The sequence below is a fragment of the Hypanus sabinus genome, unplaced genomic scaffold (assembly GCF_030144855.1).
Source record: "Hypanus sabinus isolate sHypSab1 unplaced genomic scaffold, sHypSab1.hap1 scaffold_2676, whole genome shotgun sequence".
NCBI classification, from domain to species: Eukaryota; Metazoa; Chordata; class Chondrichthyes; order Myliobatiformes; family Dasyatidae; genus Hypanus; species Hypanus sabinus.
The window spans coordinates 11,616-24,378 of record NW_026780809.1 but is presented as its reverse complement, the minus strand read 5'-3'; the positions used below and the strand labels follow the sequence as shown (position 1 = coordinate 24,378).

The 12,763-nt window shown below is 44.6% G+C and overlaps 1 protein-coding gene across 1 annotated transcript; it reads left to right on the top strand.

Annotated features, from left to right (window-relative positions):
- The first annotated feature begins 3,649 nt into the window (after positions 1-3,649).
- LOC132388136 (zinc-binding protein A33-like) lies at positions 3,650-11,488 on the top strand. Its single transcript, XM_059960496.1, has 7 exons — positions 3,650-3,833; positions 4,329-5,048; positions 5,128-5,223; positions 5,632-5,865; positions 8,385-8,407; positions 8,496-8,614; positions 10,449-11,488. The coding sequence occupies exons 2-7, from the start codon at positions 4,638-4,640 to the stop codon at positions 11,105-11,107; spliced, it is 1,542 nt and encodes a 513-aa protein (XP_059816479.1). The 5' UTR covers positions 3,650-3,833; positions 4,329-4,637; the 3' UTR covers positions 11,108-11,488.
- Positions 11,489-12,763: the final 1,275 nt, after the last annotated feature.

The following is a 12,763-nucleotide window of genomic DNA, read 5'->3' as shown; positions in this document are numbered from 1 at the left end:
CATGGCCTAATCCCTCTCCTCCACACGTTATTCTCCCAGCTGGCCTGCTTAGATTTATTCGTTAATTCCTCAGCAGTCTTCCTCCACGTGGATATTAAAGAACCGACATGACACCCCTCTATTTTAGGAGACAAGCAGAGCCAGATATTTGGTGTTGGGCCCATTTTATAGTCAGGAAATGCAGGGAAAACACAGCAGGTCAGTCAGGATCTGTGGAGAGGAACCGAACTTGTGTTTCACGTCGATGAGCTCTCCCGGAATTGACTTAAACACTGCCTGCCCTGCTGCAGATTTCAAGTTTTTTCTGTTTTGTTTTTATTCCTCAAGCATCTGATTCAAAAAGAAATGGGGGTGCAGTCTAATTTCCTCCGGAAGGATCTCAAGAAGGTATCTGATAGTAGAGGAGAGGGGACCATTAGAGAAATCAATGTACATACCATCAGGTTAGAGGGTACACAGACAGAATATGAGGTGTTGTTCCTCCGACCTTTGTGTGTCATCGTGGCAGTAGAGGAGGCCAAGGGCAATGAGAATGGAAAATCCGGCCTTTTGTGGTGGGCAAAGCGAAAGTGCTCGATGAAGCATCCTCCAATCTACGCTGGACCTTACTGATGTAGAGTGGGCTGGACCAGTGTGCCAGATAGACTGGCTGACCCCGACAGTGTCGCAGATGGAGTGATGCCTCTGGAGACCTGAATGCTGGTGAGGGAGGACATGAAGGGGCAGGTGTAGCAATTGTCCCGCTTAAAGGATAAGTGCCCGGAGGGATGAGTGGACAAGGGATCACTTAGAGAACGGTCCCTACGGAAAGTACAGGAAAAGATCCCCACAGGAATTTGATGTTCTCCCTTTGTGTAAACGAGTATGGCAGTTAGCCTAACTGTTACAGCAATCACTTTGCAGTGCAGCCTGGAGGTCGAGTCCCAGGTTTCCTTCGGGTGCTCTGGTTTCCTCACATATTTCAGACAGGTTTATTCAGGCTTAGTGAGACGTGGACATGGTATTTTGGTGCCGGAAGCATGGCCATACCTGCTGGCTGATCCGTTCTTCGTTGACACAGAACGACACCTTTCTATATGTTTGTATGTGTTTCTGTATGTCATGTACATGTGATAAATAGAGCTAAGTTTAAAATTATCTTTCTCTGGTTCACTGTTCTTAATGCCCCAAATCCAAGAAACCACATGCTGACTGCAGCCTAATGGCGGAACATGAACCCATGCTCGGCTCCATTACTCGCTGATCTCGGCAATAAAAGCTTCGAGCAAGATTGAAATCAACCAGGACAAGAGCGGAAGTCGAGCTGGTGATTAGTGCTGTCTGCCTGAGTTTGATTTCAGATGAACATAAGAAGTAAGACCACGAGCAAACCATCTGGCCTGTTGAGCCTGCTCTGCCTTTGAGTGAGATCATGGCTGATCTGACCATGGACTCATCTCCACCTACCTGCCTTTTCCCCATAGCCCTTAATTCCCCAACTATGCAAAAATTAATCCAACCTTGTCTTAAATATATTTACTGAGGTAGCCTCCACTACTTCATTGGGCAGAGAATTCCACATATTCACTACTCTCTGAGAGAAGCAGTTCCTCCTCATCTTCATCCTAAATCTACTCCCCTGAATCTTGCGGCTATGTCCCCTAGTTCTAGTCTCACCTACCAGTGGAGATAATTTTCTTGCTTCTATTTTATCTATCCCTTTAATAATGTTATATGTTTCTATAAGATCTTTCATTCTTCTGAATTTCAGTGAGTAGAGTCCCAAGCAACTCAATCTCTCCTTACGGTCTAACCCCCTCATCTCTGGAATCAATTTGGTGAGTCTCATCTGCACCACCTCCAAAGCCAGTATATCTTTACTCATTTAAGGAGACCAGAACCACACACAGTACTCCAGGTGCAGCCTCACCAGTACCCTGTACAGTTGCAGTATAACCTCCCTGCTCTTAAATTTAATCCCTCTAGCAATGAAGACCAGTATTCCATTTGCCTTCTTGACAGCCTGCTGCACCTGCAAACCAACCTTTTATGATTCATGCACAAGCAGTCCCAAGTCCCTCTGCACAGCAGCATGCTGCATTTTTTTACCATTTAAATAATAATCTGCTCTTTAGTTTTTCCTTCCAGATGACCTTGCATTTACCAACATCTGCCAGACCCTTGCCCACTCGCTTAACATATCTATATCTCTCTGCATCTTCTTCACAATTTGCTTTTCCATTTAATTTAGTATCATCAGCAAACTACACTTGGTCCCCTCTTCCAGCTCATTAATATATATCACGAACAGTTGTGAGCCCAGCACCAATCCCTGCAGCACACCGCTCACCACTGATTGCCAGCCAGAGTAACATCCATGTATCCCAACTTTCTGCTTTCTATTAGTTAACCAATCCTCTGTCCATGCCAATACCATCCCCCAACTTTATGCATCCTTATCTTAGGGATAAGTCTTTTATGCGGCATCTTATCAAGCACCTTCCGGAAATCCAAGAAAATAACTTACATCTGTTCCCGTCTCTCCACTGCGCTTGTTATCCTCAAAGAACTCCAGTAAGTTTGTCAAAAAGGACCTGGCTTTGCTGAATTCATGTTGAATCTGCCTGACGGAACAATTTCTTTCCGGATGCCTTGCTATTTCTTCTTTAATAATAGCTTCAGGCATTTCCCCAATTACAAATATTAAACTAACTGGCCTTCAGTTACCTGCCTTTTACCTTACATCCTTTTTTGAACAGTGGTGTGACATTCACCGTCTTCCAATCTGCTGCTACCTCCCAGAGTCCAGAGAATTTTCGGAATTTATAACCAAAGCCTTTACTATAACTTCTGCCATTTCTTCACGTACACTGGGATGCACTCCATCAGGACCAAGGGACTTATCTATCTTCAGGCCAACAACTTTGATCAGCATCATCTCTTTAGTGATAGCTATTGAGTCGAGGTACTCACCTCCCATCGTATCCATAACACTTCTCTTTGGTATGTTAGATGTGCTCTCCGCTGTGAAGACAGATGCAAAATAATCATTCAAAGCTCTGCCATTTCCTCATTACCCAATATCAATTCCCCCTTCTCGTCCTCCAAGGGACCTTTGTTCAGTTTAGTCACACTTTTCTGCTTTATATAATTATAAAAACTTCTACTATCTGTTTTTATATTTTGTGCTAATTTATTTTCATAATCTATCTTCCCTTTCTTTATTGCCCACTTGGTGTTCTTTGTTGCTTTTTAAAGTTTTCACAATCCTCCAGTATATCACTACTCTTGGCGAGTTTGTACGCACTTCACTCGTTTTCGCTCGCTGATGCCAGAGGAAGGTGAAGAATCTTGGGTATTGGACAGGGTTTGATTGGCGTGGCTTGTGGATTCAACTTGTTTTTCGAGAACATGTTACACTTGTTTCTGGTTGTTGGTAACTTCTTTTTTTACTTGCTACTTAGTGTGATTTTGAATGGGGAACTTTAGGGCTGACTGGCTCTGTGGCCTGCAGAGAACGAACGACACAGTGTTAAATTGAACCGAGCTGAACTATACTGAACATTCTTAGATCATTTCAGCGACTCTGCGGTTTGATGTTTAATATCCTGTGTGTTCTTTGCTTGTTTTTTGCTATTTGGACTATTGGTTCTTTTTTTTTGCATATTGAGTGTTTGATATTTTCTTTGAAAGGGTTCCATGGCATTTCTTTGTTCCATGGCTGCCTGTGGGAAGATGACTGGGATGTATACTGAATACATACTTTGACAATAAATATACTTTGAATCGTTGCAGATGCTGAAGACCGGACAGAGTGTAGGTGTTCAGCGAAACGGTCTCCCAGTCTGCATCAGGTACGCCACCTATGCTCTGTCCGCCAGAGAAAGCAGGATCTCCCAGTGGCCACACATTTTAATTCCATGTCCCATTCCCATTCTGATATGTCTATCCATGGCCTCCTCTACTGTTAAGATGCCTCCTCTACTGCCACACTCAGGTTGGAGGAACAACACCTTATATACTGTCTGGGTAGCCACCAACCTGATGGCATGAACATTGATTTCTTTAACTTCCGTTAATCCCCCTCCTTCCCTTCTTACCCCATCCCTGATTTATTTATTTTCTCCCTTCCCCTTTTTGTTCTCTCTCTCTGCCTATCACTCTGCCTGTTCTCCATCTCCCTCTGGTGCTCCCCTGATGAAGGGTCTAGGCCCAAAACGTCAACAGTGCTTCTCCTTATAGATGCTGCCTGACCTGCTGTGCTCCACCAGCATTTTGTGTGTGTTGTTTGAATTTCCAGCATCTGCAGATTTCCTCATGTTCACTTTTTTACTAATTTTTTTCAACAGATACTCTGGATTTGTATTTATCCACCGTTTAAAGCCCCAGTTGGCGTGTTCCTTCCCGTCCTGAACAAACTGAGACAAGCCCTTCTCTCGGTCATTGATTTTCAGCCTTATTTGTGTCTTCCCGATCCCTCCGTCACTCAAGATTAACTGGAAGAGACCAGGACACCTTACCATTGAACATCAGCAGAATGTTCATTCCCTGAATTTGCAGCGCTTGTGGTGGGCAATCGTGGTACTGCAGGGGTTCAACAGTTTCTCGAGAGTACAGTAAAAGCATTTTGAACCAGGAAGTACGTACCGGGAGCTAATATGGCTTCGAAAGGACAGGACGAGAATTTAACCGAGGAGGTAATTTGTCCCATCTGCCTGGATTTCTTTATCGATCCGGTTATACTGGAGTGTGGACACAATTTCTGCCGCTCCTGTATCACACGCTTTTGGGAAAGGGAGGAGAGAAACTCCTGTCCGGAATGTAGAGCGCAGTTTGCAGACCGCACCCTCAGGTCCAGTCGACTCTTAGCAAGACTGGCTGAAAAAGCTCGAAAACTGCACCTGAAGCCGAAAGAGAATGAAATTAAACGTCACTGCGAGGAACATGAGGAAGAAATGAAGCTGTTTTGTGAAACAGACAAGAAAATGATCTGCGTGATTTGTAAGTGTGCCCAGGAGCACAGAGGGCACCGCTTTCTGTCGATTAAAGAAGCTGTTGAAATCTACAAGGTAACTATCAACCGAATTCGATCACCTCTCTACCATTTTGCGTCTGTATTGTCTAATTCCTTTACTCTCTGGTTCTCAGGACCAGGTTAAATCTTCTATAGAATCCCTCACAAAAAAGAAATCAGACTTTCAGCAAACGGAGAAGCAACAGATTCAGAAGATTTCCGGAGTTCGGGTGAGGCCTGCCTGTGCGCAATTTCTGATCTTATTGTTTGGTTTTCGTTTCCTCGGTGGATGGCAGCTCCGTATCGCAACAGGCAGTGCTGCCTTGCGATCCAGTGACCCGGGTTCGGCCCCGATCTCTGGTGTTTTCTGCGTGGAGTTAGCAGGTTCTCCCTTTGATATAAACGGGTTTTGCGCCAATTTCAAAGCCATGCCGGTTGAATGGTTGTTTGCGATGACAGCGGTGGTGTAGGAATCGACTAGGAGTTAATGGGTATGTGATGGAGAAGAGATCTCTTAGACTGAAGGAATGGGATTGGTGGGATTGCTCCGAAAATCAGCACAAATTTTGCGGACGAAATGATCACTTTGTGTCATGGTACAGTCACATGATACGTTAATCTTTATTGTCATTTAACAGGAACAGTCTCGCCATGTTCAGTCCCACATCACAGCCCATTTTGTTGAACTGCACCAGATTCTTGCTGAGAAAAAGCAACACTTTCTCCGAGATCTCAGGGAAGAAGAGGAGAGGATTCTAAATCCAATGGAGAAAAATCTTCGTGAGATTCAAGAGAATTTAAATTCTATTCAGGAGGAGATTTCAACATTACGAGCACGGATGAATCTAACAGACAGTGTGAGGTTTCTCAAGGTGAGAGACAATATTACAAGCACATGAGATTCTGCAGATGCTGCTGTTTGAGAAAAACAAACAATGCTGGAGGAACTCAGCTGATCAAGCGGCATCTGTGTGGTCGACATTCCAACAGGGAATCTTCATCAGGACCGGACAGGAAAGAGGCAGGGCCAGAATAAGAAGGTGGGGCAGGGAGAGAAGTACAAGCTAGCAAGTGATAGATGAAACCAGGTGAGGAAGAAGGTGGGTGGCTGGGGGGTAAATTAAGAAGCTGGAGACGATGGGTGTAAAGGGTATCTAATAGGAGGATGAAGAAAGGGAAGGATGTGGGGCCCTAGAGGGAGATGATGGGTACATGAGGAAATGAGAAGAGGTGAGAGGGGAAACAGAATGGGAAATGGAATAAAGAGAAGGGGGATGGAGTGAAATTGCTGGAAGTTAGAGAAATTGATGCTACCTGGCCTACTACATTCTTCCAACATTTTGTGTATGTTTGCTTTGCATTTCCAGCAACTGCGGTATTTCTTGTGTAGCAAAATTGATGTTCATGTCATAACATTGGAGGCTACCCAGAAGGAATATGAGGTGTTGCTCCTTCAACCTGAGTGTGGTGTCATCGTAGCAGTTGAGGAGGCCATTAACTAACATACCAAAGTCAAATTGAAATGGGTGGCCACTGGGAAATCTCACTTTCTGCAGTGGACAGAACAAAATGCTCGCTGAAATGATCTCCCTGTTTGCGTAGGACCTCACTGATGTAGGGGAGGCCACACTGGGAGCATTGAAAAGAGTAGATGACCTTGATAGATTCACAGGGAGAATGATGTGCTGGATACAGAGGCTCGTGAGGTGGTAGGCAGAGACAAGGGGAACACTATCCCTGTCATAGCAGCAGGAGGATGGGGTGAGAGCAGATGTGTGGGAAATGGAGGAGATGCAGGTGAGATCAGCTTCAATGACAGTGGGCAGTGAACTCCCATTCTTTGAAGAAGGAGGGCATCTCTAAAGTCCTGGAAGAGAAAGTCTTGTCCTGAGAGAACAGAAGTCTTGTCCTGGCGGAGACTGAGGAATTGGGAAAAGTGAATGGCATTTTCACAAGTGACAGTGGGAGAAGGTACAATATAGTCAAGATAACTCTGAGAGTCAGTAGATTTGTATAAGATATCAACATTCATCTCTGGAGACAGAGCTTGGAAAAGGGCAGAGAGGTGTCAAAGATGTGAAAGGGAAGAGAGGTATCAGGCCAGGGTGGAAGTTCGAGGCAAAGTTGATAAAATTGATGAGCTCAGTATAGATGCATGAAGCAGTACCAATGCAGTTGTCAGTGAAGGAAAAAAAGCATTAGCAAGGAAGGCTGGAACACGGACTATTCCACGAAGTCGACAAAAAGGCAGGCATAGCTGAAGACATGCTGGTGTCAATGGCTACACCTTGGGTTTGGAGAGAGTTGAAGCAGCCAAAAAGGAAATTGTTGAGTGTGAGGATCAGTCCACCAGGTGGTGGTGGAGGTGAAATGTGGTTCAGTGAATGTGCACGGTAACGAAATTGCAATTGGCAGTTTTGAAACAGGTGCGATGTTTACCACCAACTCAGAACATATTGAAACTGTTCCAGCCTATTTTTGATTCTAAACTGACTTCTCACTATGTGCAGACTTCCCAGGAATAAGCTACTGTAAGCTATAGAGCTGGGGATTGTTTCTGTGAATTTCACATCTAAAATCCATCGAGACTCTTATTATCATCCAGTTACACTCACATGCTGTGAGCGTGTCTGGTGCGGTGGGTGTGAGCGTCTTTTTGTCGATGTGTGGCAACTACATTTGAATTGTAGAATGTGATACAACATCTGGCTTTCTCCAGTAGCAACTAATGTTATCAGGGAAATGTGTACAGTTTCCTTTCACAGATAAGTTCTGCATGATATTCCACTATTTGCTACATCAAGGACAACCACTTGGCCATCCCTGCTGTCAGTCCTCAGACCCAGACAAGTCTCCTTCGCCAACTGACCAGCCCCATCAACAGTGAACAGTGAACCATGGTCTCTCACGTGTTTCTCCAGCTTCCCCATTGCATTCCATCTCTCCTGCATAGGTCAATGGTACCAATGGCAGCGAGATCCACATTCTCTTTACTGAATTTATTGCAGGATCTATTGAAGACCACCTTACATTTTATCTTTGGCTAAAGACATCCACACACATTCGTTATCTTCTCCCATCCTTTATAACCTATAAATAATGTTAAATATCTGTCTGATCACCCCAGTATCTTACTCAGATGAGAATGCACGACCTGTCCTAGCTTTCTTGAAAGTCTTATCCTGCTGTCATAAATTTCCCAAATTTTCCTTGTACTTTCTCCTGTGGTCCTATGTCAGTTCCACAGTGACCTTTTTTAAAAATTATGAGTCAGCCGGAGTGAAAGTTCAGAAAAGGAAATATTCAACACTGAAAATATTGGCATAAAATCCCTGCTGTAGAAATCCAGTCTCAGTTATTTCAAACCTGTGTTTATTTTATTTTATTTTAGGAAGAAGTTCATCAGAAGAGAAGGTAGGACATGCTCTTGGCACAATTCCTTCTTAAAATAATTCAAGATTGTCCGATGCTCCGTTTATAACCAGCTGTTTAACATTTGCAGCGTAAGCGATGAAACCCCAATGTTGTCGGTGACAGACGGTGCCCTGACGTTGGAGAAATTCAATAATCTCTTTTCGCTAGAAACATTGTTGAAAGAAACTTATATTGCCATTAAGCAAGGTAAAACTTGCACCGTTTATTTCATCTTTGCACCGTTAAATAATAATTAGAAGCAAAAATTGACTGCAATAAAGTTTGTGGGGGGATTGACCTTGGGGCACACCCTAACCAACATGGCTAGGTTTTGATTTTGACACAAACCTCACTGCATCCTGCACCTATCCACACTGCATAAGTACAATACAGTCAGCTCTCCTTATCCGCGGATTCAATCAACCGCGGATCAGGAAAACCCAGAAGTTCTCTCTCCAGCACTCATTGTTTGAGCAGACTATTCTTTCTTGTAATTATTCCCTAAACAATACAGTATACCAACTATTTACATTGTATTAGGTATTATAAGTAATCTAGAGATGATTTAAAAGTACAGGCAGTTCCCGGGTCATGAAGGAATTCCGTTCTGAGTCTGTCTTTAAAATGGATCTGAAGTCAGAACAGGTACATCCGGTATTATTTAGCGTCAGTTAGTCAAACGTTTTTCTTAGTATATAGTATATATTTTACCTTTCTATGCATATTAAACACTTAAGAAACATATGTATTTCAATAATTAAACGACTGCATTGCTTAGTAATAATTGTAGCTTTCATTGGGGCAGGAGGTTTCGCACTATCCATTAAAATTGTTCCGATCTTTGACCAACTGTAGCCTAACGCTTTTCCAATGACCGATGGTGTTTCACCTTTTTCTGATCGCTTTATTACTTCCACTTTATTTTCAATCGTGATCGTGATTATTTTCGTGAACAGAAACACTGCGGATTCAGAGCTGCGCGGGTCCTAAAGACCACAGCACTAACACAGGTTAAATAAGGTCTGGGGTTCCGCTGGGTCCTAAGGTCCACCAGATTGAGACAGCTTAAATAAGGGACTTGAGCATCCGCGATGTTTGGTATCCGCGGTGGGTCCCGGAACCAATCCCCCGCAGATAAGGAGGGCCGACTGTACATGGGTATGAAATTCACCATAGTACTTGGGAAATTAAAATTTCTCTAATTAAACCAGAGGGAATAACAACTAAAATTGTTATGGAAATAGACCTGCACCCAGCAAGGCAGGAAATCTGTGCCACTCAGCCTGTCTGACCAGTCCATGACTGCAGACTCTGCTTGATTCAGGTCTGCCCCCTGCTGGACTTATGAGTCAAGCCATTGTTATCACTTCACCACATAGAAGCATTTTGGACTGAGACTGGAAGGAGCAATAACCTTGTCCCAAAGTTGGGTTTTGAGGGAAGCGCGCGCAGTCTAGCTGATATGGTAAAGATCTCCTCACATACGTTGAGAAGAATGATTGGCAGATTAGGGCCAAAACCATCACAATGTTCATTGTTTATGTAGGTCACCTGGCCCCTCAGCACCTGCCCATTTTCAATATGGCCACGGTTTCTCCACCCCAGGATTCATCTCTTCTTCACTGCCAGACAGATTGCTCTGAATTCTCTAACATTACAGGAAATTATCTGCCTCGTTCCAGCATCCAGTAACCAATCACGTCAGTCCCCTCCATCATCCATTTGCCTCCCATTCTATGACTCCGCAGTAAAAGTTCCAAACATTGCACCCTTCCCGTTATAGTCACCCGCAAGATCATCTCCCGTTTCCCTCACTGTTTCTGTCTGCATGCCTCTGCACTCTCCCGGCAATCCCAGGAAACTCGCTCCGTCCAACCCAATGAAAATGTTCGAGAAGTTTGTTTTCCATGTATCCCTAGAATGGTGACTGTTGCCATTCAACTGGGCCTGGGGCCAATGAGTTTGACCTCCAGTCCCGACGCCACACTGCTCAATCCTTTCTCTAATTCTCTGCTTCCCTCCTCTCCACCCAACTCTACAGTCTCTGTGACCCTGGATGTGGAAACAGCAGGTCCGGGGCTCGTGGTGTCAGAAGACCGGAAGAAAGTGAAATGGACCAGGTCCACGCCAGATCTTCCTGACACCGGGAAGAGATTTACAGTCGGTGATTATGTGCTGGGATCAGAGGGATTCACATCGGGAAGACATTACTGGGAGGTGGATGTGGCGGGAAATCGGCGCTGGAGGCTGGGAGTCGCCGCGGAGTCTGTGGAGAGGAAGAGAGGGGTTAAACTGAAAACAGACAATGGATTCTGGACCATCTGGCGTCAGAATGATGAGATTAATGTGAACACCTCCCCTCCATCCTGTCTTACTGCCAGTTCCATCCCTGGGAGGGTGGGTATTTATCTCAGTTATGAGTCTGGGAGAGTTTCATTTTACAACGCGGAGAACAGATCCCATCTCCACACCTTCACTGGGAATAAGTTCACGGGAAAACTTTATCCTTTCTTTGGAACTGTGGATGAAAACGAATGGGTCAGAATCTGCTCTGTGCCCCTGCAGATCTGTACACGGGAGGGGTCTGGGCATCGGCGTCAGATGCCAGGCTCAGGTTCTGTGAAAAACCTCGCTGTCACCAGATTGGTGCTGAAAGGGTCCCTTTTAATTCCCAAATTCCGCACTGTGGTCATCCAGTGAGCCTGGAAATGGAATGCCTGTAGAGATATAAATGTTGACTTTAGTATTTTGGTTGATTGTCTGTCCTTTTGGGTGTGGTCTTACATTGAAAGTATTATGCTTCTTGGATTTTCTGACCATGTCAGGGTTACATATGGTGACATATATTTATTTTGATCTTGAATTGGAATTTACAAGACATGTCATTCAGGGATTTGGGTTTTATATATATATACAGATTAACAATGGGACTCTATGTGTACTGGCATCCTAAATGTGCCTTGTGCTCTGTATGACTGTTGGTATTGTGTTTTGCCCTGCAGGAAAACTCTTTTGCTTGGCTGTATTCATGAGTATTCTTGTAAGATTGGATGATAAATAAACATGAACTTGAACTTTCAGTCCTGATGAAGGTCTCAGCTCAAACCATTGACTGTTTATTTTCCTCCATTGATGCTGACTGACATGCGGAGTCCCACCAGCATCTCCTGTTTGTGTTTTATTTTGCTCAAGGGCTAAAGAGGGACAGACAAGAGAGTAAAACTGTGATGAAATATAATTTTTTGGCAAATATTCTTTTAGTTACTGCCTCACAACTGTGGGTGTGGAGACAATATTGTGTTGCAAAGAGCCAGATGCCATGGAGGGTGGACATCATGATTGATTGAAGCATATGGAAAAAGGGGGCGTAAACCTCATTGTGTGGGTCCTCCATTGACCTGCTCCGCCTGTACTGCACAGCCTGATGGTGACAAAGGTGGGTGACTGGTCTTGACAGATTTCCACCACAAGGATATTGTGGCTGGTCTTAACGGGAAGATAGAGGATATCCAATGTCAGTTTTCAACCTTACTGTCTGCCCCCATACTCCTCGCTGCCAACATCCTCAAGCCTCCATCCAATTATCTGTCCAGCATCTCCCCCAGTCACCTGGGTTAATGTTCCAGTCTCACCTGTTAGCTACCTGGCATCCCTGACACTCCACAAATGATCTTTTTCATCCCTTTCTCCAATCGCCTGACCCTCCCCAAAATAAATCACTGAACCCCTTCCCCCATTTGCTCAAACACCACCTCACCTTCACAACCACTTCCAATCATGTGCACGACCCCCTCCCAACACCCTGATTATCCCAAACAAGAGAAAATCTACAGATGCTGGAAATCCAAGAAACACACACAAAATGCTGGAGAAACTCAGCAGGCCAGGCAGCGTCTATGGAGAAGAGTAAAGTCAATGTTTCGGGGCAAGACCCTTCAGCGAGACTGGAGAAAAAGATGAGGAGTCATTGTTAGAAGGTGGGGGGAGGGGAGGGAGAAACTCAAGGTGAAGGCTGAGGATGGGGAGGGATGAGGTAAAGAGCTGGGAAGTTGATTGGTGAAAGGGATGCAGAACTGGAGAAGAATAGGAGAGGACAGACGGCCATGGAAGAAAGAAAAAGGGGAGAAGCACCAGAGAAAGGCAATGTGCAGGCAAGGAGATACGTAGGTGAGAGAGGGAAAAGGGGATGGGGAGTGCTGAAGAGGAACGTGGCCGTTACTGGAAGTGTGAGAAAGTGTGAGAAATCAATAGTTATGCCATCAGGTTGGCGGATACCCGGTAGGAATATAAGGTGTTGCTCCGCCAATCTGAGTGGCCTCATTGCCACAGTAGAGAAGACCATGATCTAACAATTTG

Bases quoted from the DNA above. Each gene is read 5' to 3' on its own strand.
- LOC132388136 (XM_059960496.1), top strand. From the start codon at position 4,638: ATGGCTTCGAAAGGACAGGACGAGAATTTAACCGAGGAGGTAATTTGT. The intron at 5,049-5,127 runs GTAACTATCAAC...TCTGGTTCTCAG, and splicing joins AAGCTGTTGAAATCTACAAG to GACCAGGTTAAATCTTCTAT. The intron at 8,408-8,495 runs GTAGGACATGCT...TAACATTTGCAG, and splicing joins GAAGTTCATCAGAAGAGAAG to CGTAAGCGATGAAACCCCAA.